We start from the raw sequence: 27413 nt of genomic DNA on the forward strand, positions 1-27413 counted from the left end.
TAACAAACGTGAATAACAGATAGAAATGGGTGTTAAAGTAATTTTTTGTTGTACAAAAATTGCCTTGGTAGCTGAAGGATAGAGGAATGGAGTGGGGTGGGGTGCAGAGAGGGATAAACCGCTTTTTCTGGTGAATAACCTTTTTTTTAAATTTTGTATGTTATTGTTGTCGTGTTGGCTGTTTTATTTTGTATGTGAATTACACATTTTTATAAAATACAAAGCCTGTTTTAACTCTAGTACTTTTTTCCACAGTAAGACTAAATGAAACAAAAATACTTAAAATATAAAAAAAGGATAATAAATATAAATACTGGATTTACAATTACATGCTAAATTAAAAAACTTCATATTATTAATACGTGAGTTTTAGTATGATCTCTTAAATGGGAAAGGAGCTAAGTCAGTAATGAAAATCTACAGGGATAGGACAATAGCCGTAAAATTTATGTACATTCCCAATGATGATACACAAAATTATCCCTTCTGTAAATTACAATTAGTGGTTGAAACATTTTGACCTAATAAACCAACCAATCAAAATCCATTAAAAGTCCCCAAAATTGTTAATCCAACGAATAAGAAAACGTTATTATAGAACTTTGGGTACTAGTGTAGTAAACAGCCGATTGTCCCCTCTCTCTCTGAGTGAAAATTAAATCATCTAAATTGACAGAAAATTTTGCCAAATATCCCAGTGTGAAAACGTCAGAGCAATGGGAAAGTGGAAGGGAAACTGTTTATACAATAATGCAAATAGTATATAACAGCAGCATTACCCTAGTTCTAGAGAGCCTTAGCATCACTGGGAGGGGGCTAATATGTGTCTTAAATAATAAAATAATATTAAACTTATCTGAAAAATAAAATAAAATTAAGCCATTTTTGAGACCTTATGTTATAGAGATGAAAACAAATTTTCTATGGTGCTTTTGGTTCTTACAATTTTTTTAAAATTCAAATTAAAAATATTTAGGTTTTAGTCTTTCTACCTAATCATATAATTATAATATACATAGAGTAATATACTTTTGGCGTGTATCGCTCTCCACTCTCAATTTTAGGTAAGCTTCACATAGTCCTGAATGAATTAAAAAAAAAGGTTTTGAGAATGCTTTACGATTTTATTTGCTATTTTAAATGATGGCCAGATAACATGCGCGCCATAGACAGTCATTAAAAAGCAAACCCGTACCAACCAACCAACCATTCAGTGCGCGCTCGCGCTCCTACTAAATAAATCATCACTTATATATGTGTATTCGAGCACGCAGGAGAAACTTCAGTATAGTCTCTTCAATACTGGTTAAAATAAATGTACACCTGCAAATAAACAAGAAATATTTATTAAGTTAATAGTGCAAAAACACAACTTTTGTGAAATTATTTTAAACTAGTTGTGAAAAAAGCAGAAATTGATTAAAAGAAGCCACTAGCCAAATAAACATGGACAAATACTCATAAAATTCAGTAACCAATGTAACAAAAAAATCATGAAGACACGAGTCATAGTAACCAGCATTATACTGATATTTTTCATTCTTTCTGTTGCATTAATACCTGTCTTTAATAATTCTACAGCTCCGAAAGCTTTAACTGGTATTAGTGTTTTTTGTTTTCTTGTTGTCGCCTTTTTTGATTTCAAGGTTATTTTGGAATGCTTAAGTAAGTCTACTATGTATTCAGTTAAAAAATTGTCTGTAAAAGATGGATGGATATTTAGACAAACTAGAAATTTTTTTTTTTTAAAGAGGAAATTGTTTTCTTATTTTTCACAGTAGCTTTTCTACTATTTCTAGCCAATGCGGGGGACTTCAACCCTGCGGGGCTGATTGCCTAACCCTGTGAGGCAATCACCTAACTTAAAATAACCTATAAAAAGCCATTTTAAAAATACGACAAATCGCCCATTAAGGGGCGTTGCCACGATAGGGACCATTCTCAAAGTTTGTAATCTTTACAATATATTTATTACACTCCTAAACATACACATACACTAAACACAACATTTACAGTAAATCTACTGATTTCTCTTTTTTAATGTGGTGGTGGGACAGTATTTGACATGCATTGCACAGGGCACAATTACAAACAAAAAGTATCAGACTTTTTACAAAATTATTAGTAGAATAATTCTAGCACTTTCCTCTACATATCATTCCCTCCAAGGGAAAGGGAATGTGATTCTGACAAATAATTCTAAAGGACAATTTCCCTTCAACCCCCTTCCCTTTTTTTCTCTAATTAGAAATTACCCACTCCCCTTAAGTAACATTAGAGATAAAATCAACCTTATTCGACGTTCACTCAAAGCCCAAAAATAATGGACTTAAAAGTGTATTAAACTGTATATAAGACATTTGCGAATATATTGATAACATTAATTTGCCTCTTAGGTAGAAAAAAGTATGTTTTTTTAATATTTTTCTCTTGCTACAAATCAAATTTCAAATTTGAGTCACCAAAAATGCTAAACTAATTTTTGCTCTAGAAGAATCAATTTTTGGAGTTAGAAAGTGCTTAATACCTCATTTTAATCGCCTGGCATTGCTTTATAATATACAGGTAATGACTTGGTTTTTTATGGAACAGCTGACTAAAAAATTGAGGTTTTGTGATAAACCCCCTTTTGTTGTTGCTCCATAAATGATATTTTTTTCCCCAATTTTTTTGGCTGTAAAGAAGCTTTATATATTCATATAACATCCACCTAAATTTGACTTTTGATATTTTATTTATAACATCACCAGTAGGTAATTTCATAATGTAACCAAATGAAGAAAATCAAAGGTCGCGGTACAAATACCTGTTCTATGCATAAATATAAGCTTATATATGCAATTTTAGCTTTCTAGAAGCATTTTTAGTGGTAGAAGGTGATTTTGCATTTTTTTGCCAATACGCGAATTATCTAAAACATCGAGGTTCTTGGTTACCCGTCTTTGGGCTGCCCTAAAGGCAACTTAAAGTAATTTTAGACTATAAGTTTAAATGGCAACTGCCTTTCATTCTTCTTGCCATTTCTAAAAAGCTAAAGAGCGTCTTTCTGGCCCTTCTGTGAGCTGATATCTAAAAAAAGTGTTACCAAGGCTCCATTGAAGGATTGAAACCATGGAGCTCGAAAAGTCCATCTTTCAACCTGCCTGCTGGCACGGGTGCTCTTATCCCGCTAGAGTTGGGATAGAATGGTGTTTAAGGTGTTTGAGAAAGGTCATATTGTGGGTAGGAGATAACATTAAAGGATGCCTAGTCTAAAATTCGTACCCTGAAGACGGGTAACCTTCACCTTCGCCTTCAAAATCCAAGTTTTGACTACCAGGTCTGCCTGGAGAGCTAAGGACAGTAGACCAATCTTTGTTGTTAATATGTCTATAGAGAGCTATTATCATAACAAAGAGAAAACTTTAAGGGCTGATAGTCTATTTCTCACCCAACTTACACCAGAAGGGCAAAAGTCTTGCAAAAATTAGGGTCAGTCCGACTGTCCATATTTCCAAGACAGTTAATTTAGACATAATGATTCATATAACAGTAAAGTATGATTTTGGAAGCGTAGCAACTCTGTAAATGTTCCCAAAATGTCCGTATATCCATTTTTATATATATTTTCTATTACAACAAGGTACAATTATATAAGTAAAACATGTCTCTAATCAAGTTCTAAAAATTTAAGTATGTCCTTAAACAGTATCCTGTATTTAAGCAGTTTTGCAACAATGTACTATTTTTTTCAACTTATACATTTGTATTCTGCTTATTCAATTCTGACACTCAATAAGTGTTTATGTTCGTTTGTCCTACCAGTTTGGAGCTTCGCTTTTATGGTTGTTGTCATCCTTGTTTGATGAAAATTTGCAATAATTTGCCAATTTCGTTTTTTTTTGTAAGAATTGCTGTAAAACGCTTCAAAATTGAAATATCTTTAAAAAAGGAATACAGATACTTATGGCTAAATGTCTTAGTAAATACTAACTGACATACTCTATCTCTTACAGGGAGGTCATACCATATCTGACCCAGCATATTACCCTGACAAAAAGAACACCTTTGGAAGTGATTTGGACACCTATAACTGATTCTATGGCCAATATACTAACCCAATAATTACCAAAATCCAAGAATCTTAAAATATTTTCAGTTCTCGACTTTAATGCCACCTTTCATAGCGTTTCAGAATATATGTTCAAATGGTACCTCCTAGTAGAATCCAATGCCATTTTTAAAATGCTAAAGAACATTTTTCTAGCTCATCCGTGGCCAATTCTAGAGTAATTGTCTTAAAAACTAGTTTGAAACTTTGATGTTTTTCAGTTCTCGATACATGACTTTAGAGTACAAAGGGATTTGTCGTTTGACAAATTTTTCAGATCTCAGACCACAGATGGGCCAGAAAGGTGTTCTATATCTTTTTAGAAATGGCAAGGCAAATGAAAGGCAGTTACCGTTTGAACTTATAGTCTAAAATGACACAAGAGTGCTCTTAGGACAGCCTAAAGACCGGTAACCGATAACCTTAATGTTCAGGTTTAAAGATTCATTCTTCGCGTATTTTCGAAAAATCTTGATTTTACCTTCTACCACTTAGAATCAAGATAGAACCAAAAAAATTCATAGTATTGCTTATTTTTATGTATAGAACAGGTATTTGAACCGCGACCAAAAATTTTTTTTTTTGAAATTACCTAATCACCAGAGGGAATTGAATTTTGGAAAAAAAGTATCAATTTATATTTTACACTGCTATGCATTGTTCTTGTTCTTGTTTCTAAAAAAATTTATATTATAAAAAAGAGAATTATTTAACGCTTCTATAGGTATGTTTATCATTTTTCTAGGCTAAATATAACTATAATTACACCATTTTAAAGTTAGACATCTTAACATATTAACACAATTATTGAATCGGTCTGTATTATTAGGCTGGCAACCCTTAAAACAGCTGCATTTCATTATCCTATTATATATAGTAATTATTATATGTATAAACACACTTAATTTTTTAACTTTTTATTGATGGAATACATATGTTTCTCTATAAGAATAGATCATCAGTTCCAATTAAGATGTATAAAATAAGAGTTAAAAAAAAAAATATATATATGTCAATGCATTTTGAATCCTTTTAAAAGACTAAATAAGAAAGAAGTGTTAGAAAATTGTGCCCCCTGCGGGGTTTTTTACTGCTTATATCCTCTTAGGGTTGGGGGGGAATTAGCATCTTTATATAAAAAGGGGGAGGTGTTTGGAGAGAATCTTTAAAGAGAAAAAAATAGGTCATATTTTATCATTTGCAGTTTTACAAATTAATACATATTATATAAAGCTTTTTTGTCTGTAGCTTAAGATTTCGGTAAAGTATAAGGCTATTTTACTAATTTCCTTACTCCTTTAATTACAGAGCTCCTAGATGCTTGGAGCGCAGCTGCTAGTAAATAAACAAAGTAAAATGATTCCTGAATAATTGATTTACAATTTTAAAAAGCAAAACATTTTTACAATTAGGATGTGTATATCCACGCCATGGTTAGCTCTTTTTGTTAATTCAGGCGTGTTAGAATTAATCTTAAATGTTGGAAGATGATTTTTGTAGGAGTAAGGTACTTAGCAACTTTATAATCATTACTTTATGTAAAGGGATGTCCCGGTGGGGGGGGGGGGGGTTAGGGGGTTAAGGGTTATTAATTAATTTGGGGCGACCCCATAATTTTTAATCTTCCCCTTCCCCCCCCCCAAAAAAAAAAATATAAAAAGCTTTGACGTCCTTGCCTCTATTATATAAAGATTACCCCACAAAATGAACATGGGGATGCCCAAATTTAGATATTTCAATTCCCCCCCCCCTTCCCCCCAAATCAAAAAGCTTGGACGTCCTTGATTAAGTAAGCTCATTTAAAACATACTAAAATCAATTTGTGTGACACAATTATCCTATTTAGTTTTTTAGTAGTGAAGCTACTCTATAATTCAAAATATTTGTCCGTCCATTCATCTGTATGTCTGTTCATTGGTATGTCTGTCTGTCTGAGACAGAAAGGGGAAAACGATATTTTCTCGGCTTCTATAAAAGATAGAAGGCTGAAATTTTCATGGATTGAATATTCTCTCTCTCTATCAATACTCCATATTTTCATCAAGTTTCATTAGGATTTGCCAAAAAACTGGGGTGGGCTATATCGATTCCTACATTTCAAGTTTTCATGATTTTCTCTACTCCTATTCAAGTTATATGGTTGAAATTCAGGGATTGAATACTTTGATATTTTGCATAATTTTATCAAGTTTTATTGAGATTTACTTATTGGGGTTCTACCTCAAACATAGGAGTCCCAAATGTCGGAGTGGACAAATGCAGGAGTCCCAAACATCGGAGTGGACAAACGTAAGAATGGGACAAACGTCAGAGTGGACAAACATCAAGGTGGACAAACGTTGGAGTGGAAAACATTGGAGTGGACATTGCTTAAATAAAACCTAGGAGTGTCTACTAGTTTAATAATATTACAATTTTGAAATTTTTTATACCCTTGTCTACAAAATAATGACTATGGCTGCAGCGCTCAGCCCCCTAGCCTATATCCTAACCTAACCTAACTAAGAAAAGTAACAGGACGAAGGTAGGGGGGGCTGTGTTTGTATAAAAAAAAATCAAAATTGAAAAAAAAGTTTGGGACTCCTGTGTTTGTCCACTCCGATGTTTGTCCCAAAAATCCTGCGTTTGTCCACTCCAATGTTTGTCCCACTCCTGCGTTTGTTCCACTCTGACGTTTGGGACTCAAGCATTTGTCCCTCCAATGTTTTTCCACTCCTACATTTGGCATGGAACCAATTATTGGTTGGGGTGCTAGTTTGATTCCTAGATTTGTAAGTTTTAAGGATTTTCTTTACTCCTATTCAAAAAATTTAAAAGGCTGGTTTTATACCCCCCATAATATATTACGGGGGGTGATTACCCCCATCCCTAAAAAAAATTACCCTTTTACAAGCACCTCCCCCTGGATATTCCTGCACTCCCCCTTGTAGTGACTAGGCCAACTTTATGGTCTCTGGTTTCAGGAAGCCCATTCAATTATGAGAAGTTCACATTATAAGAGCACTCTTATAGCATCCTCTCTATTAGCATTACATGTGTAATGCATTATAGACAGACAGATAGATATTGTGAGGGATCCTACACTTTATAACACCTTGTTTTGCATGGTAAAAATTGTTCCAATAGTTCTTGATATTGATATTTTTTTTAAAAATTACAATAACTTGAATATAATGATGTTTAAAAAGTGCTGAAATTATAGTTATATTTAGACTAGAAAAATGATTAACATACCTATAGAAGCATTAAATAATTCTCTTTTTAATTATAAAGATATTTTTTAGTAACAAGAACGAGAACAATGCATAGCAGTGTAAAATATAAATTGATATTTTTTTCAAAATTCCAAAACTATCCAGGGTCCTATAAGAAGCATCCATAAAACACAGAACTCAATAGGTACTGTAATGGTCGAAATCTTAAGCTGAAGACAAAAAAGATTACTACTTTATATAATAGGATAATGAAATGCAGCTGTTTTAAGAATTGCCAGCTTAATAATACAGACCGATTCAATAATTGGGTTAATATGTTATGATGTCTAACTTTAAAATGGTGTAATTATAGTTATATTTAGCCTAGAAAAATGATAAACATACCTATAGAAGCGTTAAATAATTCTCTTTTTAATAATATAAATTTTTTTTAGAAACAAGAACAAGAACAATGCATAGCAGTGTAAAATATAAATTGATACTTTTTTTCCAAAATTCAATTCCCTCTGGTGATGTTATAAATAAAATATCAAAAGTCAAATTTAGGTGGATGTTATATGAATATATAAAGCTTCTTTACAGCCAAAAAAATTGGGAAAAAAAATATCATTTATGGAGCAACAACAAAAGTGGGTTTATCACAAAACCTCGATTTTTTAGTCAGCTGTTCCATAAAAAACCAAGTCATTACCTGTATATTATAAAGCAATGCCAGGCGATTAAAATGAGGTATTAAGCACTTTCTAACTCCAAAAATTGATTCTTCTAGAGCAAAAATTAGTTTAGCATTTTTGGTGACTCAAATTTGAAATTTGATTTGTAGCAAGAGAAAAATATTAAAAAAAACATACTTTTTTCTATCTAAGAGGCAAATTAATGGTATCAATATATTCGCAAATGTCTTATATACAGTTTAATACACTTTTAAGTCCATTATTTTTGGGCTTTGAGTGAACGTCGAATAAGGTTGATTTTATCTCATTAATTGGCTGAATAGCAGTCCCTGATTTCCTTATATTTTTTCTCCACTTCTTTATTTTCTCTAGCCATTGAAAACTAAAAATGATGAGAAAGCATTTAAAATTTCTTTTTTTATTGGCAGAAGAAGTGAAAACTAAACCATTTAAACATGGAAAAATGCTCATAAAAACCAGTGATAAATGTAACAAAACAAATCATGAAGATGCGAATCATAGTAACCAGCATTATACTGATACTTTTCACTTCTTCCGTTGCATTAATAACTACACATCCGAATTCTCCTATTCCGATAGCTTTAGCGTTCATTAGTGGTTTTATTATTCTTGTTACCGCCTGTGTTTGCAAGGTTATTTGGAATTTATAACTGAGTTACGTATACCTACTTACTATCTATAATACAAAGTAGAACGATTTCTGTCTGTTTGTTTGTTTGTACTGAAGGATCTTTCTAACCGCTGAAAAGATTGGGTCCTCCTTAACAGGGCAACTATTTTGGGGGAGGGTATCATCACCCTCCCAAGAGAAATCGCCCCTAGAAAAAATACTCCGCAACCCCCTCCACCTCCCACCAAAAAAAAAATATTTTTTTTTAACTTTTATTTTTAAATCTAAAGAAGGTGTCTTAACTTTTATTTTTATAGCTAGTCGGTGTTTTTAGTAAGTAGTAGATGTAAAATTTTCCATAGAATTTAGATATGTAATCGTTTTTTGTTGTAGACCACTTATTTTTAAGTAATTTAAGTTATTTTTTTTAAATTAAGTCGGTTTTAAGGTACTTAAACGCAACATAAAAAAAGAAGAAAATTGCTATTATGAACAAAAATAGTAAGATCTTTAGTTTGACACTTACTTTTTGAATTCTGTCAGGTAATTATTGAAAAAATTAATTTCTTAAACCTCGGTTTAATCAAAACTTTAAACATAAATATATTCTAACACAGGCAGAAAAAATATGGGTTCATATATACTTTTAGAATCAGAAAAATATTATGAATCAATTGAAAGCAAAATTGAAAAAAGTTAAAAAATAAAAATGGCTAAACATATTATATTGTACAGGCAACACTTTTTTCACCCCTTAGAGAATAAGCCTTCTTTAAGGAATGTATAATTAATTTAAATTATCATAGCATAGGACAAAATGTCGGGGGAAATGCCTTGGCTCCTAAACAATAATAGTGTTGGTTAATAGGGGCAGAATCCTTAAATGAAAATAACATAACAGGATGCCTGTCTTCAAAAGGATGTTATTTGAAGTAAAGCTCTATGGAAGGTTTTTGACTATTTTAGGGTAGGGTACCTCTACCGTCTCATGAGAAATCCTACCCTCGCCAAACACAATTTTTTCCCCTTTTACTTATGAAAATAAAAAATGAAAGTGGAGGGTCGACTTACACCCCACGTCCACTTAGTGTACCTAGAGGACCCTAGGAGCGTAGCCGCTAGGGCACATATGTATAGGCCTTATCGTCATGATTTTCCTTTTTTTAAACAACATTATATTTCTTTAATTTTCTATGACTTAAACTTTCACACATAAACAGTAAGCTTTATAAGCACAGCCTTCTTTGTCATATAAGTTTAATGAGAATCTTTAATATTTGTTTATGTTATTTGAAAACAAAATACTTCTTCTTAATTATGATTACCGACTGATTTTCTTTAATGCTATAAAAGATATGTTAACATTAACGTAGTTATTATACTTATACTGATAAAAGAAAACTTAAACTTGTAAGGTAATTGTGAAAGCATTGTAAAAGTCTGTTGCAAGTTTCTTCAACACAGGATGATTTCTAAGCCGTGCCGTTTGCAGAGATTCACCAGGGGGTTACAGAGCTGCTATGCTTGGAAAGATTAAAATTTTATCATGTCGATTATTAGCTGGCTAAATTTTTTTTTCTTCTAGTCAATAGTGTAGACATGTTGACTCCTTAATGTACTCTTAAAAGTTCCAATTAAAAGAGAACATTTGACTTCCTGTCTCTCACTAGGAAATTAAATACTGTCTGATCAAAACAAAGCTGATTAAACTTATCAGTCACAGATTGTAATTGGGCTATTTAATTAAAATTGAGGTTACATATTTACATTATCTAAAAAATAAAGAGAGAGGTGGAGGGCCACTTGAAAGATAGCAAATATAAGAATCTGCTAATCAAATATAGATTAGAATAATCATTTTTGTAAGCGTTTTCCAATATTTATAAATAACATATATAACAATTTACATCTAAACTACATAGTCATTTATTTCAAATATGAACTTCAAATAACCTTACAAAATTGCTCAGAAAACAGTCCATAAAATTGACACAGCAAACCGTGAAAACTACAGAGCCAATTCCAATACAAACATCTCAGAAAATATGCAACAGACAAACAATGAAAATCATCAAATTTCGTCTGCTAGGAACTTGATTTTAATTTACAAATCAATAATATAAACTTTAAATCTTAAAGTATAATTTACAAAATTTTAAATAGTAAATTCCGGACACAAAAGAATTTCGAAAGAATAAAACAAGCAAGTCAGGTTTTTTTTTTACTGAAAAAGATAATTCTGAAAGATTTAATGCAATGTTCTCATATTCGTTCACTTACAGGAAATAACCTTACTTTGATAATTGGGATATAGTCCCATTCGTAACATCGCACCTTATGAGGTGATTCTTCGTATTTTTCACAGAAGCTTTTCTCCTATTTCTAGCCCCTGCGGGGAGGCTCTAACCCTGCGGGGCCAATTACCTTACCCTGTGGGGCAATAACCTAACCCAATATAAACTAACATAACCTAAAATAACCTATAAAAAGCCATTTTAAAAATACGACGAATCGCCCCTTATGGGGCGTTGTTACGAAAGGGACTATTCCCGAAAATTGTTATAAAATATAAAATATTTTGGCTGGGAAATTTTGTATAGTTGGTCGTCCTGATGTTCTCAAAAACCTTACCTATACCAACATAAAGCTTCCCTAACTTAGTAGATCTATAGGTACAGCAGTTATTAAATCTTTTGTTATAAAACGACATATTATATATCTTAATTATATAATAAGAAATTTTAAATATGATTAAGAATTTTCTAAGGTAAAAGAAATAAATATTAAAATCCTAGTTCAATCAGAAGCTATGGTGAACTCAATCATTCACAAATATCACAAAGTTCACGTCCATCTATGTCCAGGTATTGAGTAACCCATGGAGGGAGGGGACATTAAACTGTTTATTACACTAGTCCCAAAGTTTTTAATGAGTCATTTCAATCATGCTAAAATATCTTAGTTTTGTAAGAAAAGATTATGGTTAATATTGTCCTTGTTGGCTTTCTCCTTTTTTCGTTTAATAAAATATTTCTTGAAAGAAAACATACCTATGTCTTCTTTTCTATAATACAAAGTTCAGAATGAAATCGCTTATTTTTTTTTCAAAGATGATATTAAATGTACAAACAGACAGACATACAACCTGTTACTTTAATATAATGAATAAATATCTTCATTTAGGAGAAATGGACTTAGTCCTCAGGCTATAGAACACTACAACATTGCCTTCAATGATGATAATTTCTCTTCCTATGGACAACCATACAGGCATGTTTTAATCAAATAAATTAAAAATTATTAAACAATAGCGACTACGCCCTTACAGTACTTAAGGTAAGGGAGGGCAGAGTCGATTCTCCAATGTAAATAAAAGTTTTAAAAAGAAAAGTCAAATATTTTTTTGAGGGGAGGATATATTTTATTTAAGGACAATTTATCTTGAGAGGGTTAGTGTACCCTTCCCCAAAATAATTGCAAATCCTTCCGGGACCTATGAGAAGCTTCACTTTTATAATAGGATTTATATTCAAGTAAATAATTTTGAAAAGATAAATAAATTCAAACACCAATTACCAAACCTTAGATTCAATAATTTGCAGAACTTTAACTATGGCATTATCTAACTTTATTTGAAACAATACTATGCACCTGGCATAGCAGCAGTAGTACATGTTTTGTTATGCAATTTATAGTAATTACACCCTATCTAATTTGATTAAAACAAATATAAACAGAGTGAATCTACCACCTTCGACCTCAACCTTTATCTCCCCAAACTCATATGATTTGTTGGAACAACAAGCAGAAAATTTGAGGATAGACAGAGGAGAACCTTATTCGAGATCAAGAATGATGGTCAGACTCTCTACACTTGAACAGTCAGGTTTATATACATATCAGAGTTAAAAGGGCAGTCGCACGAAGTGCATTTAATCTTGAATTTAGTGAACTGCATATTTTTTCTGTTCAACTACATCTATAGGACATATATTTGAAAGAATTTCAATTTTCTACCAGAACCAGGTAGTTTTTGTAGAAAATATCAAGACTTGTAAATCATATTTTTTGGATATATGCAACATAAATGGATGTCCAGTTTTCACAAAAACAGAATAATGACTATTTTGGTGGTGCCTAAATGATTGCTATTTATTGTAATACAAAATTATTTATGCTAGATGGCATTCTTGTAACTTATGCTTGCAATCAAACTTGTTAAATACACTTCATGCAACTATCCCTTCATAAAAAAATATTTTTTTTATTCTTTTATTTGAATAACGAGAAGCTCTTTATAGTGCCTATAAAAATGACGTCTTACAATACAAATGACAAATGATAGACCATTACACATACTAAATTACCAATGGCAGGCCAGTAAACATTTTAATTGACCAATAGTAGGCCAGTATGATGTCATTTTTTGGGCACTATAAAAAGCTTTAAATATCGAGGGCTATTTATTTATTCTTAAATGACTATATTTTATCTCTATTGCAAGAAAGTTAGATTCAGATATCCAATTTATCATTTATTTGCTTCCTTTTGTTCTAATAATTTGCAAATAGGGTAAAAACGACTTTGATACTTTTGTAAAACTATTTTATTTCTAGATTCACCGCCACAACGCCGTAGACTACCTGCAATTCCCACCATCTCAGGAATAGATAATTTTCTACATATAAGTCACTATTCAGCTCTTTGGTAGTATATAATTGTTAGTCAATATTAAGTCAATAATCTTTAAGTGGCATAACGACTTATTACAAACCCTTCTCAAAGCTTCACTAAAAAGTAGAACCATATATACTGTTTCTAATTATATAAGGTATTGTTTTACTACATGTTAAGAAAGGGGAGAGAAATTTAAGATGTTTTTATAAGCGGGGCAAAGTCAGTAGCGAGGCGAAGTCGGTGTTTTACGACATACCTACATTAAATTACCATTATCTCCATGTTTTAATCAACTGACAGAAAAAAAACATAAAACCAAGTTGTTTGTTATTAAATTGCCTAAAAAAAAGTATAAAAGCAATTTTTTGTAACGTACTTATTGGGTCTCAAAGTCGGACGAAATTTTTTTCTTCTCGTTTTTATTAAAGGTCGGAAAAAGATTGGGTTGTACAAAAACTGGTAGGAGCTAGAGCTTAGACGTCTTCAGGGTACTTAATAAGCATTCAATGGGCTATCCTTTCCCGTTGAAATCATTAGTCACACAAACTCAAAAATTATCTGTGACAGGTGCAGTGCCGCCAGCAGAAAGTGAAGAAGTGCCATTACCTACCTATGCAGAGGCCCTGGAGGATATTGTGAAAGAGCTTATGAACAAGGACGAAAGTGACGAAGTAATTCTTTTCCCTCCCCCACCAACATATATGGAGGCTATTCAATTCAAGAAAGATAGCGGATGATTAAAAATATAAAACTATTAATTTTAGTGTCATACAGGAAAAAGACAAGAAATTATGACGGCATTAGACCTTTCTTTGTATTTTCGGAAATAGTGAAAGCTATATGTGTTTGTTGTCAAGCAAATGCATGATAAGTGATAAATTTTATAGTGAGGGAATCAGTGACTTTGAGAAAAAAATTTATTACTTATCTATCAAGCTTATTATTCCATGATAGAAAATAAAGCATTATCCTGCATGATTTTAAAATTATTTCAGTTTGGATCAAATTTATTTTGTTCTTTTAATTAGATTATCAATTGTAATTTAAAGTACCTACAGTTTGTATACAGTCTAATAAAATATAACACTTAAATATAAAACATTTCTTTTTTGTTTTCTTCCATATAAAATATGATATTGTAGCGGTGCTACTAATAAACTTAACTAACCTGTCAAGCTGTCAACAAATGTGGAATTATTTAAAAGAATAACTTGATCGTCTTCTGAGTATAGCCCACAAACTCCACTCTGAAAATAGGGTAAACTAGAGTGTCCTTTTGTATAGGTATGAGTTACAAACATACGTTGGAAAAAAAAGTTTTTGGCATTAGCCCAATGTCCTGATTTAAAATAGAAAACAAATTTAAACCCAAAATGTGCCCGCCCCCTTATAAAAACCAAAAATTGAAATTCCTTCAAACACAGGCATGTTGCGTATAAAATGACCGCATTGAAATGCTGATTACGTATCTAAAAACTATTTTTATAAGTATTGCTCCAAGTTCGAATAAGATCTCATTAAGTATATGAAATAGGTGATTTAGTCAAAACCGTTTATTTTGGTAGGTTATTTGAAGATCATTTCAGACTGAATCAATATTTTTTAAAACGGTTTTCAGATTCTTGCTACTTGGATACTCAAATGTTAGATCTCCAATTCTAAACGAATATTAATCATAAAATTTTGCACTTTTTTGGGGCTTGTTTTTATAGTTATCAAACTATTACTTTTTAAAAGCGAAGCTTTTCTATAATTAGGGTCGGTCCGTCCGTACGTCCGTGACGGATAACCTTTTCGTTAATTTAGGCATGTTAGAATTGTCCTATAGATTTCATGGTGATTCCTTTAGTAGTTAGGTACGATTTAGAAAGCGTAGCAACTCTATAATCATTACCAGAATGTCCGTACGTCCATTTAAAACATGTTGTTGTTTTTTCTCACTTTTTAACAACAAATTTTTATGTGATCTAATCATCCGTTTGGTCTGATTTTTGGTATATTGATTCCTTGGACAACAAAGTATAATATCATGTCTAAACTATATAATTAACCTGCACAAACAGGAGCAAGTGAATGAAAATATTATGTCTAAACGCCAACAATCTCGCCATTTTTATTATTTAACAGTCTGAAAAATGAAAGTAATTACAGGGGGAGACTTCATCCACAAATAGCGTAGCTTTGACAACCATAAACAATAATAATAAATTTAAAAATTTGAAAAAAGGCTCTAGTTTAAACAATAATAATTTTTCAGTTATTCTTATTTTTCTTTACTGACCTATCACCTTTAATAGGTTTATGTCCTTATACGGACGTTCAGACCAAACATAGTGAGTAATAGAGTAACTACTTCACAAAAATAATATTAATTTACTAATATCTGCAATTGTATATTTCTAGATATGATCACAGAGAGTAATTAAGCAAATATTTAATTAAAAAGGTATTCAAATCAAAATCATTTTTTTAACAATAAATAATAAATAATTTTCACAGTGTAGGATGTAATTGTAGAGGATTAGTTTTCAATTTTTATTCTTGAATTTAAAAGTGAAAAAATAAAAAGAGACTCTTTCATAAAAATTTCTCTAGTGTTTAGCAACTTAAAATAACAAAAGGCTGTTGAGATCTCTTTTGCTCCCTTTTTTGTTTATGAAAAGTAAAACCAGAACTTTGAACAGTGCAGCCAAGGATGAAATTTCCATTCACTCAAAGAAAAGTTGGAGGAATAGTTTAGAACTAATAATTTATTATAAACTAATAGTTTATGATTAAAAAGGAAGGATTATAGATATAAAGTAAAAAATATATTGCTTCCATAAACAAATGTACAATTTGCTATAGGGGACTTTTTATGAACGAATGTAAGTGAAGTTTAACACCTTTCAGCCGACCTTGTCTTTGAATATGTCAAAACTTTTGTGATATATTTTATCAAAAGGGATTTTAATTTCTAATTATATATTAGTGTAATTAATTTACTTCAGCCTTTTATAGTATTCGAGAAAATTTATGCCGTGATGAGTTTTATAGGTGTTCAACTCAACAAAACATTGGGTACTATTAAGGCAAGAAATGTTGAAACCCTTGGTAATGTTAAATTTTTTGTTAAACAATATTTAACACAAACCTAGTTTATTCACAAAATATGATAAATCACTACTGGAAGGTGTTTAGATTCACTGAGCAAGTTCTTGCTTTGTCCCCTATAAGATACATTATAAGAAACTTTACCCTTTATTTGTCTGTTTAAATAAATATCTGAACATAAATATTTTCTCTCTTCACTTTGATTTACATATAGCTTGACTGTGTTTAGTAAATAATAGGAAGTATAACAAATATTAATATTTGTCTATGGTGTTTGGCTCAAACAGCAAGAAAATTATAGCATCATTAAAAAATAAACATTTTTTTTGTTTTTATTCTCAAAATGTTTGCGGTGATTTTTTTAGCATAAAAACTTCATTAATTTTTAAAGTTGAAATAATTTTTTTCAGGATAAGATAAAATTAATCATCCCCCCCCCCCCCCCCCCTCTTTATTAAAATCTTGGGACAACTAAACTTGCTGTAACAAACCAACTCCAATTGACATAACTGCAAGTGGAGCCATAACAAAATATCATACTTTAACAAAAGTCAAATAACATTCAAGATTCAATACTTTTGTAAGGACAGGTAAAATATCATAATAAATTGTAGAACAAGTTCGACAATTTTTCTAACATTTTTTTTTGTAAAAATCTTATTTTTATGTAACTTGCCACCTCTTGAACGATTATTTGAAAGGTTGTCTGTGTTGTTCTACAACTAATTTTCAGATAAAATATTAAATTTTTTAAAAAATCATTGAGTTTTAGTTAATATTAAATATGATAATAATTGTAAAGGCGACACAACAAAGATTGAGCAATGGGTTTTGATGATAACATAATTCTTAAATAAATATGTTTCATACATTACAAAAACTAAACAATTAAAAGACAATTACGTCCAATAAAGCAAAGCTTTCAAATAATTCCTTAGGCAATTTTCCTCTTGATCCGAAAAAGGAACTTACAGGGTTTTTTTTCGGTAATGTTAGGTTAGGTAAATAAAGGTTTAAAGATTTTATCCCCCCAGGCGCAGGGGCTACCACAATGTTTTAAAAAATTTTAATGTGAGAAGGAAAACCTATAAATCTATCCATTTTTCAAATCTATAGATTATACAACTTTTTCATTATGTAAAATTAAGGAAAATTTTGTTGAAGGCTAAAAAGTGATAAATGTGAAATAAACAAACCAGCAGAAAAGTCTTTTAAGGTAGTTTCGCTGCAAATATAATTTGTTTTACAACTGATAAATGAAAGCCTAATTTATTCGAAGTAAAATACACAAAATATAATTCAAATTGGGTTTTTCAAAAATAAATTTAAAGACTGATCTTGTAAACTAGTTAGTTGAACTCAAAGAGACACTTATAAACATTTTTGTTAAAAAAATATTTTAAAAAACATAGGTAATAATACAAAATTGTTTGTTGCAATAAAACATAAAAATAAGCAAAATATGGGAGAGGTTCATTGATGTATGGAATTAAAGTATGATTAAATAAAAGAATTGCATTTCTTGCTGATACAAAATATAATATATAATACTAGCAGCTTCGCCCATAGTCTCTAGGGGCGAAGCCCCAAGAGGTGATACAAAAAATTAAGGTGAAATTCGTAAAAGGACCAAGGAAATCTCCTGAAAAAAAAATAAAGGACCAAGGAATTCTTCTGCAAAAAAAAAATGGGGGGGGGGATTTTTTTGTTTTTGGGGGGGTTGGGGGTGTCCCACCCCTCAAGAAAATAGCTTAAAACCATCACAGGACCAGTAGGTATAATCCCTGAAAAGTAGGGCCCAATCGGTTCAGCGGTTACTGATATCTTAAGCTTCAGACGGACAGACAGACAGACGGACAGACATCGTTCTACTTTGTATTATAGATAACATTAGTACTGATTTACCAAGGTGGGCGGTGGTGAAAATTCATAGGCTTTATATATATACAAAACTTCTTTCAAAAAAATTGCCAGCTACCAAACTTATAATTAACCTTCAATTTTAGACAAGTAATTTTTATCATCTTTTCCTACCATCAACGATTTGAAAAAAATTTACAAAATATTGTCCCTTTAACATCGAATTAGATAATAAAAAGATGAACTTAATCTTATTTCCATAGCAAAGTAGTTAAGTTTAGTTGATACTAGATTAAAGAAAATCTTAGAATGCACAAAAAAAAATTCACAAGTCAATGTTTGAATTAAATGCAATTAATTTAATTTGCATTTGAACTTTGAACTTCTAATAAAATATGAAATTTTCATTATGCACTTTCATTGAACAATACTAGCAATTAAAAAGGGAACGCTTCAATCGAAAGAGTGCTATTTTCATTTCTTCAAAATTCATTTTAACAGTATTGGTCAAATAGAAAATTAATTAGGCTAAATTAAAGAAAAAATAAAAATAATTCAAATCGATCAAAAAATGAACTTTATATGATATCATTCAAAAAGTCCAATAATTTTATTACAATTTGAAACTGATAAACAAAAGTTCGAAAAAATATAATACTTTTTATTGTAATAAAAATATGAATCAAATATTTTTGAAATTGAATATTTTTGCATTTGTTAAAAGCGAAGTTTTTCTACATAAACATTCAAACTATCTCTATAATGGTGAACTTTAATAGTTAATCAAGGCCAATTGTGTACATATAAAAGTTTATCAACATTCACTAGATTTTGATGATTCTAAAAAAAAAGTCTGTAAGTCACAACATTATTATAGTGTCATAGTTAAGTCTTGAAATGTAAGTATGTCCGCCGTTATTAGAACCCCTGTATCTAAGTAATTTTGCGACAAATTTACATATAATTGTTTACGAGACATCTAAATAATCTTAATTAATTAAAAAAGCTTTCACTTTATATTAAACTAGCTGCTACGCCACTAGTACCTAGTGTTTCTGTATTCGAATGGGGTAGAAAATAACAGAAAGATAGCCATCCAAGGAAATATGTAAAGCTTCCCTAAATTATTAATCATAATCGGTCAGTAGTTACAGAAATCTTAAACTACGAACAAAAACACCGTACTACTTTATATTATAGGATTGCTAATTTTCGTTTGTCTCTTTAGGTAAGCTTCGCTTTTATAGTTTTTGATATCCTTGTTTTTCGAAGCTTTTCTATAATTAGGGTCGGTCCGTCCGTCCGTCACAAACGGATAGCTTTTTTCCGTTAAATTAGGCATGTTAGAATTGTCCTATAGATTTCAAACTTTGCATGATGATTCCCTTAGTAGTTAGGTACTATTTAGAAAGCGTAGCAACTCTATAATCATTACAAGATTGTCCGTACGTCCATTTTAAACATGTTGATTTTTTTTCTTTTTTAACTACAAGTTTTTATGTGATCTAATCATCCGATTGATCTGATTTTTTGTATGTTGATTCCTAGGACAACAAAGTATAATGTTATAAGCGAAGCGACTCTATAATCAAGTCCTAAAAATGTAAGTATGTCCAGTCCATATACATTATCCTGTATTAAGCAGTTTTTCAACAAATTTACTTACAATTTTGCATCGACTCTTAAACATTTATATTCTGATTATTCAGTTCTGACACGATGTAAGTGTTAATATCCTTTTGTCCCACCGTTTCAGTGCTTCGCTTTTATGGATGTTGTCATCCATGTTTATTTTAGTATAGGATTGATTTTCAAAGTGCTTTTTTCTATTAGAGCAGTACATAGGATTTTTTTCTACTTTTTCGAAGTTGAAACATGTTACTAAAAATAATATAGCAACAGTGTAATATGTGAAAAGGGGAGGTATTTAAAATTATTGCAATATAATTATTTTGAATATGTTTAGGTGAATAAGTCTATAAAATTGACTACACTTACTAGTATAGAAACAAATATTCTAGCATAAACTAGTTGAACTTGACAGAATATGATTTCTCTTCATTTGAAGAAGGACTAGGTACGTAAAACCTTTTCAGGAAAAAGTTGTTTAAGCCTATTTCAGGGTAGGTTAGGCTAGAATAAGAGCTCCCAGCAGGGGCTAATTCTTGTTTTTACTATAAAATTTGTTTCTATTCCTATTTATATATGCCATATACTTGATTAGTTGAAAATATAAGAGCCTAACTACAATTTTCAATGATTTTTTAAATATTGAATTTGAATTATTGAATTTTTAAACTACCTACACTAATGATATTTATCAACGCCATAAACTGGAAAAACCTTAGGGTTGGAAGATTTCAGAAAATTCTTTTTGAAGATTTTTATGTGTAGAATTAGCAGTCTTGTTTGTAATCCAAATGCTGATAATACTTTGGATAACTATCTAGCCTAAAGTAATTAAGAGATTAGATATTATAAAATTACAATTAAGTTCATAAGTATTTAAGACTTTTTGAACAAATTAAACGAGTATAAAAAAGTTCGGTACAGCAATTATTATGATAATGGTTTTTGTTTACCAAACAACATACCATTACCAACAGATTAAAAGAATATATAGCATGTAAAGTTGCTTTGCTAATATCAATAACAGTTTTTTTTCTTCGCTGTTATTTCAAAATAATCTAATTACATATTTTAAAAAGTGGACATAATTAATCCTAAGATTTGAAGAAAGTTGTCTGTCCGTGAATATGTAAACAACAAATTTTAGATCTAATTCCAAGAGGGTGAAGGCTGAAGGCAAAAAACGGTAGTAAACCTAATATAGTTGAACAAAAAAACAAGGATTTTCATCACGGTTTAGAATTAGTTCGTTTCCTTTAATATTACTCTAATGTTTATATTTACCTAAAATGAAGCCAATAGACACCAGTTCCGCTCGTTGATACCCAAACATTCTTCATGCCCTAGTCAACAAATATAAAGAAATAAAAAAGATAATATATTGTCCATTTAGAATATAAAAATTAAGGCTCTGCAGCCACGCATATACTATGCAGGCACCTTAACAGTTTATGAAAAATAAACTTTGAATCACAAGAAGTTATTAATAGGTAATTATAATTTACTAGAAAAATCCACAGTAATAGTTTTGCCACACTATGTGACAAATGCCCTTCCCCCAATGAAATGTTTTAACCTGATCTTGAACTCTTTCTAAAACAGTGCTCCCTAAAACCTTCAAATACTCTAAAAAATAAGAAAAAATTAAGGTTGTGTTTTAGTATCTACTAAAAATTATTTGCAAAATAACACCCATTCCAAGTGCTTAGTTTATCCACTCAATGGCGATTAAGTTGATTAACACGTACCATTTATTCCCACACACAAAAAATCTATGAAAGGCAGAATTTAGTTTGAGAAATAATAATCTTACATCTATAATCATATTCTCGTATTTCCAAGATTTTTTTATAATAGGTTTACCTTGAACTTGATGCGAAGGGGCTGAACGTACAAATCCAGCAAGATGAGCATAATCAGTCTGTTTAAACAACGGGTTAGGACAAACTAACATCGCGTCCTTACCCAAGTTTAAGAAAGAAACGGCAGGGCTAAAAAGAAAAATATAAAATAGCTAAAAGTAGTAGGGTACCTATCGATTGCTATTTATAATAAAAACTTTTAAAATTAAATCTCAATCATGCTAGGGTTGACAATGAAATCGCGGATAAAACAAAGAAAATCACGAATAGATACCTAGGTAAACAAGATTGTTTGATACTTAAAGAAGAATTTATTTGAATCCATTTACTACGCTTTACTGTTAGGTGGCGCGACCGTGGCTCAACACGTAGCGCATCCGCTCGTCGTCGGGAAGGTGATAGGTTCGAATCTCGGTCCGACACCGCGTCATAACTAGAGACGTTAAAAATGGTTCCTACTGCTGCTATGTCAGGTGCGCGACATAATTAGTTAGAGTAGGGGGAATGCCTTGGCCCATAACAGGCGCAACTCACTACCATGCACAGTTAGGACTTCTCAGACAAAGGTCGTGCAATCAAAGGGTTGGTTGTCTAATATGGCAAATGGACGCTTTACACCGCAATCATAGGGCTTAGGGCTGACAACCCTATCCCATATCCATATAAAGCCACATTGTTACAGAAACAATGACAATTTGTCAGCGGCCTATGCTCCCCCTGTGGAGTGAAAATTGCTTGTTACTGTTTTTTTACTGTTAGGTTACTTTCATTTGGGTGGATTAGTGACACCTGTCATACTCAGGCTAGGGTTGGGTAATGGTGAGTAAGCTACCATTTAGTTAGGAATATTGGTCAATCTGATGGCAGGCCGCGAGGCTGATACATAAAAATAATTAAGGTTGAATCTGGTCTCTTTACATGGTAATACTATACCCAACAAAACAACAATAGGTATACCTGGAAGTAAAATATTTATGAAAGGCATCTCTATCTTCCTCGACGTTTACCAAGGCAACAGCTGACTTCAATATGAACTCAAACTATAAAAAGATATATTTAATTAAAAAAGTCAATTAAAAAACAAAAACTATTTGAGTTTTAAAATGATAAAACATTGAACAATGAACATGGGTATAAAAATACGTAAACATCATAATTTTAGTTATAAAAAAATTTAATTTTGTTTAGGGGCGGGGGAGATTTTTTAATAGCGTTTTCCATTATGAGGGTTTATTACTCTACCCAAAATATGTTTAAAAACACTTCCCAGGACCTAAAAAAAAGCCTAAAAAACTATTAAATTTATTAGAGGGGTATATCATTAAAGACGAACAAAAATTCTAAAAAATTTATACAGGATTTTAAAATTAGTCAAGTAACTTTTAATCAATTTTGCCGACCTGTTCGCCCAATTTATTTTCATTAACACACGGAGTTTCAAAGTAGTAGGCATCAAATTCATTATTTTTTAGAATGAACACAAATTGTTGAATCAATTCTGGATTCTCTTGAATTTGACTCCAGAAGTCCCTAAAATTAAAGACAAAATAAAATAGGCCTAATGAATTTAGTGTAATATACATTATGTTTCCTCATTTAAATATAAAAAAATATTAATTAGGCATTAGTTAAATCTAAAAATCAACAGTTAAATGACTTAACCAAGTTAGGTGCCAATCAGAGGTATACATTTTCCATAACAAAATAAAAAATGAAATTATCCCGTATTAATTCTATATACATTTGGGAAAGAAATAGAGAGGTATGGAAGGTATAAAATACAACTAGGTTAGAAAATATACAGCCCCTGTTAACCTAACGACAACTTAGGTTTTTTTTGCTAATAAAAAATGTTTAATCCTTTTTTATTTTGATTGAATGTCGTTCCAGATATTTTTAATAATGTCTAAATTAGCTAAGCATATGATAACATTAACATATTAGATAACAAATTATTATATATTTAAAACTAGCTAGGTATCTATCCTCCGCCTATACCAAATCTAGATTTATAGTCAATTACCTTTGAGATAGCAATGATATATATCTGAATGTATTTTCTGACAATCTATCTTCCAGAAAGTATTGTTGTTGTGTACTTTCCCCGACGTTCATTAATTCTTCCATTGCTTGTTTTAAGGATAAATAACTAAGAAAGAAAAATTACATTTTACCAATGTTAAAAAAATTCAATCATCCATTAGAATAATACAACAAAGCTACCTACTTAGTATTTTTTTATGACAGAATATAAAAAAAAACAAATAAGATCTCTACAAAAAAAAAGAATTTCTACTTCTTATTTATTGATAAAAATATATAAAAAAAAATATGATTAACAAATATATACTTACCCTAAAATACATAAACCAATAAGAATAAACAATCTTTCTTGTTTCACAGGCATCAAAATCTTATAAACTCCGCTACTCTGACCAATATTTACAACAGTAGCTGATTTGGTTTCATAACTCAACAACAACATTTATTCAAATCCCATTTTTATCTGAAAATGATTGAAGAAAAAGTGATATAACTCAAAGTAAAATAACATATTTAATATTTTCATAACAACTATGACATTAATGTCTAAAGTGCCATAATAAAAAATCCAGGTCCATAACCTTGAGCAAGAGCATCTATTTCTTTGGTCAAAACCTGGAAATTCTTGACCTTGGAAGTTGGAGGCTTTGCTGCTTTGCATTTGTTTATAAATATTAACATAACCTCGGAGTTTGGCGCGTTTGCCGCGGAATATTATACCATCGAAATGTCGTCGTTTCCAAAGAATTTTTAATTAGGTTATATTTCATTAATATTAAATCTATATAGAATCGATATAATTAAGATAATAACTCAATAAGATACAATAAGCAATGATATATTTTATCATTTTTATAATTTTCAATCAACAATATTTTAAAATTATTACAATACTTTTTAATAGTTTAATTTTTTAGTAAAAATTTGCAATATTTTAAGATTTAGCTTACTTTGTTTTATTTCAAGACAATGGCAATGAAAATAGAAACGTAAAATAATATTTATTCTATATAAAGCTTTGCCTCTGTTGCATTTCTTTTTTTTCTTTGATGCTTTGCAATTACTTGGAACAAGGGCCGGGCGTCCGCGCATTTTTTTTTTATGGGGAAGGGGTGTTGGCGTTGAGGTTGGTATAACTAGTGATGGGAATCCGGATCCGGAATCTGGAATCCGCCCAATTTTCGGCCAATTTTGGAATCCGGATCCGGAATCCGTTTTTTATAGCGGATTCCGTAAATTGGTAGGCTAAAATTACTGTCTTGAGTTTTTTCTTACAACTCCCTCTTTTTGAAGGCAAAGACCCCCCCCCCCCCCAACACACCACCTTCCCCCCCCCCATTTCTTCCCACATAAACCACGAAGTTGATATACCAGCTGATAACACAGAGCTCTTATTGTCAGGCCAGCGATCATGTGATGAGCTATTCAATTCCAAGACCTCAGATTGGACAGCCAACGATCACGTGATGAAGTGTAATCCATTCACCATCAACTAAGCCCTCTAATTGGCTGTACAGTGATCACATGACATAAAAATATACACACTCCCGTTAGAAAATACCAAGCACATTTTTAGGACATACGTAGCACTTAAAGTTTTTTCTACATAACAAATTTTAATGATAACTAATGTGATGTAAATGTTTTAATTATGCTGGAAGTCAACACTTTATACAAATCAAGGCTTCAACCAAGTAACATAGTGATAAATTAACAAAAAAAACTATCCCTCTGTGATGGACGGCCTTTTAAAATACTGCTAGAATCCGGAATCCGAATCCTGAATCCACCAAAAATAAGAATCCGGAATCCGCAAGAATCCATCACTTTTTTGACGGATTCCTTCAGAATCCGAATCCGGCCCAAAAATTCGACGGATTCCCATCCCTAGGTATAACGCTTCCAAATTGGTTGATTCTTGTCGATGGAAAAATGGAAAAATATAAAGGGTCAGGTAAGTGGGGTGGGGGGAGGGGGGAAACCTCCCCCCTTTCTCTCCATGTTTACGTCTAAACTTTAATTTGTGTCGGGAATAGATTGGGGTACACTTTACATTTATTCTTAATTCTAAGATTCTTTTCCTTTTCTATACTGCTTTTTTGAAGCCAAGTTTTCTTTCATAGGGAATTTGAGTACACTTCTCGTGCCCTGTAAATAAGAATGTAAGTACATTGATCAAATTAAAAATTCAACATTAGATTTATTAAAAAATTGCAATTAAAATGTGGACTGTAGCAACTGAATATTAAAAAGTTTAGAGTTTAAAGGGTTAAGGTTGGACAGTAGACTGGCCAAAAAAAACATGAATTTTTAAATCTTTACCATATCAATTTGCGGATACCTTGAAGTTGTTACCGGCTCAAATGTAGACCTTTTAGTGAAAACTAGACCTCTCTACAATGAAAATTTATCTCGAAATTTCAATCTTAAGCTTTTTATCAAAAACTTCATATTTTCATGATTTTAACAAGAAATAATTAAAGAACTGCCAACCTAAAATAATGTAACAAGATTTCAAATATGAAGCAATTATAAAAAGTAGGCAGAACCGCCATTCCTGCCAAATAATTCCAAAAAACATCTAAAAACATTATTTTATTTAAATTGATAATTTGTGTAAGAAATTGAACTTAAACAGTAGCTATTAGTCTTATGAGAAGAGAAATGATGAAAAACTCTAAAAAATAAACATTTTAAAGACATAAAATAGGAAAAAGTGTTGTTTTATAAATTGCATGGCTCAACAGACATTGTCGCCAATAAAGAGACAATTTATTTAAATACAAAAATTGAATAAAGGTGAAAAAACATGTAATATACGTATTCTCATATTCAACTTTTAAAAAAGCATTCTAATAAAAAAATTGATATTGCAAAAAATAATTTGATTGTTTTTTATTAAACCAGGAATAAAGAGTAAGGCTTATCTTTAATTATTTTTCTTCAATGATTTTGCAGTATGAATTAGCTTTCCCAAATTATTGTAATTGTACATAAATAAATTTTTATACTTTCTTTCTTCATATGTTTATTCCTGGTGATTTTAATATTTTATTTCAATGTTTGTAAACAAACAGACAGAAAATTTAATGTTTTGCTTTATAGCTGGTATAAGGCTTTCTTTATTTGGGGAAGAAAAGGTGAAAATAAATATGCATTAAAGAACTGCCAACCTAAAACAATGTAACAAGATTTCAAATATGAAGCAATTAAAAAAAGTAGGCAGAACCGCCATTCCTGCCTAATAATTCCAAAAAACGTCTAAAAACATTGTTTTATTTAAATTGATAATTTGTGTAAGAAATTGAACTAAAACAGTGGCTATTAGTCTTATGAGAAGAGAAATGATGAAAAACTCTAAAAAATAAACATTTTAAAGACATAAAATAGGAAAAAGTGTTTTTAACAAATTTCATGGCTCAACAGGCATTGTCGCCAATAAAGAGACAATTTACTTAAATAAAAAATTAAATTAAGGTAAAAAAATATGTAATATACTTATTCTCATATTCAACTTTTTAAAAAAGCATACTAATAAAAATATTAATATTGCAAAAAATAATTTGATTGTTTTTTATTAAACCAGGAATAAAGAGTAAGGCTTATCTTCAATTATTTTTCTTAAAGATTTTGCAGTAT

At 30.8% G+C, this 27413-nt stretch overlaps 3 protein-coding genes across 7 annotated transcripts in view; 1 reads left to right on the forward strand and 2 right to left on the reverse strand.

Annotated features, from left to right (window-relative positions):
• The window catches only part of LOC145319192 (sulfhydryl oxidase 1-like), a 33481-nt gene extending 18056 nt beyond the window's left edge, over positions 1 to 15425 (reverse strand). For both annotated transcript variants that reach the window (XM_080161142.1, XM_080161141.1), the window contains exons 1-2: positions 15339 to 15425; positions 14456 to 14534 (exon numbers count right to left, since the gene is read on the reverse strand). In XM_080161142.1, coding sequence (XP_080017268.1) covers positions 14456 to 14534; positions 15339 to 15398 — 139 coding nt within the window. In that variant the 5' untranslated portion in view covers positions 15399 to 15425. The remainder of the gene's footprint in view (positions 1 to 14455; positions 14535 to 15338) is intronic.
• Positions 1228 to 14386, forward strand: LOC145319193 (uncharacterized). Of its 4 annotated transcripts, none has more exons than XM_080161146.1 (7): positions 1228 to 1646; positions 10581 to 10697; positions 11413 to 11474; positions 11794 to 11880; positions 12348 to 12496; positions 13227 to 13271; positions 13852 to 14386. In XM_080161146.1, exons 1-7 carry the CDS (start codon positions 1494 to 1496, stop codon positions 14022 to 14024), a joined length of 786 nt encoding a protein of 261 aa, XP_080017272.1. In that variant the 5' UTR covers positions 1228 to 1493; the 3' UTR covers positions 14025 to 14386. The 4 variants fall into 4 exon arrangements, with proteins under 4 accessions (XP_080017272.1, XP_080017269.1, XP_080017271.1 ...); XM_080161143.1 differs by having other exon boundaries at positions 10581 to 10695; positions 11402 to 11474; XM_080161145.1 differs by lacking the exon at positions 1228 to 1646 and adding an exon at positions 8337 to 8632 and having other exon boundaries at positions 10581 to 10695; positions 11402 to 11474.
• Positions 15426 to 20060: 4635 nt separating the features above from the next.
• LOC145319194 (uncharacterized) lies at positions 20061 to 24241 on the reverse strand. Its single transcript, XM_080161148.1, has 8 exons — positions 24086 to 24241; positions 23755 to 23880; positions 23132 to 23261; positions 22689 to 22771; positions 21733 to 21860; positions 21446 to 21495; positions 21154 to 21212; positions 20061 to 20691 (listed from the first exon to the last, which is right to left on the reverse strand). Exons 1-8 carry the CDS (start codon positions 24214 to 24216, stop codon positions 20637 to 20639), a joined length of 762 nt encoding a protein of 253 aa, XP_080017274.1. The 5' UTR covers positions 24217 to 24241; the 3' UTR covers positions 20061 to 20636.
• Positions 24242 to 27413: the final 3172 nt, after the last annotated feature.

The sequence above is a fragment of the Acartia tonsa genome, chromosome 5 (assembly GCF_053477335.1).
Source record: "Acartia tonsa isolate MP-2025a chromosome 5, ASM5347733v1, whole genome shotgun sequence".
Classification (NCBI taxonomy): domain Eukaryota; kingdom Metazoa; phylum Arthropoda; class Copepoda; order Calanoida; family Acartiidae; genus Acartia; species Acartia tonsa.

Coding starts and splice junctions, on each gene's coding strand:
- LOC145319194 (XM_080161148.1), bottom strand. CDS start 24,216: ATGTTGTTGTTGAGTTATGAAACCAAATCAGCTACTGTTGTAAATATT. Junction 23,881..24,085: donor ATTGGTTTATGTATTTTAGG/GTAAGTATATAT, acceptor TTTCTTTCTTAG/TTATTTATCCTTAAAACAAG. Junction 22,772..23,131: donor AAAATAAATTGGGCGAACAG/GTCGGCAAAATT, acceptor ATCTTTTTATAG/TTTGAGTTCATATTGAAGTC.
- LOC145319193 (XM_080161143.1), top strand. CDS start 1,494: ATGAAGACACGAGTCATAGTAACCAGCATTATACTGATATTTTTCATT. Junction 12,497..13,226: donor CTCTACACTTGAACAGTCAG/GTTTATATACAT, acceptor TTTTATTTCTAG/ATTCACCGCCACAACGCCGT. Junction 13,272..13,851: donor ACCTGCAATTCCCACCATCT/CAGGAATAGATA, acceptor AATTATCTGTGA/CAGGTGCAGTGCCGCCAGCA.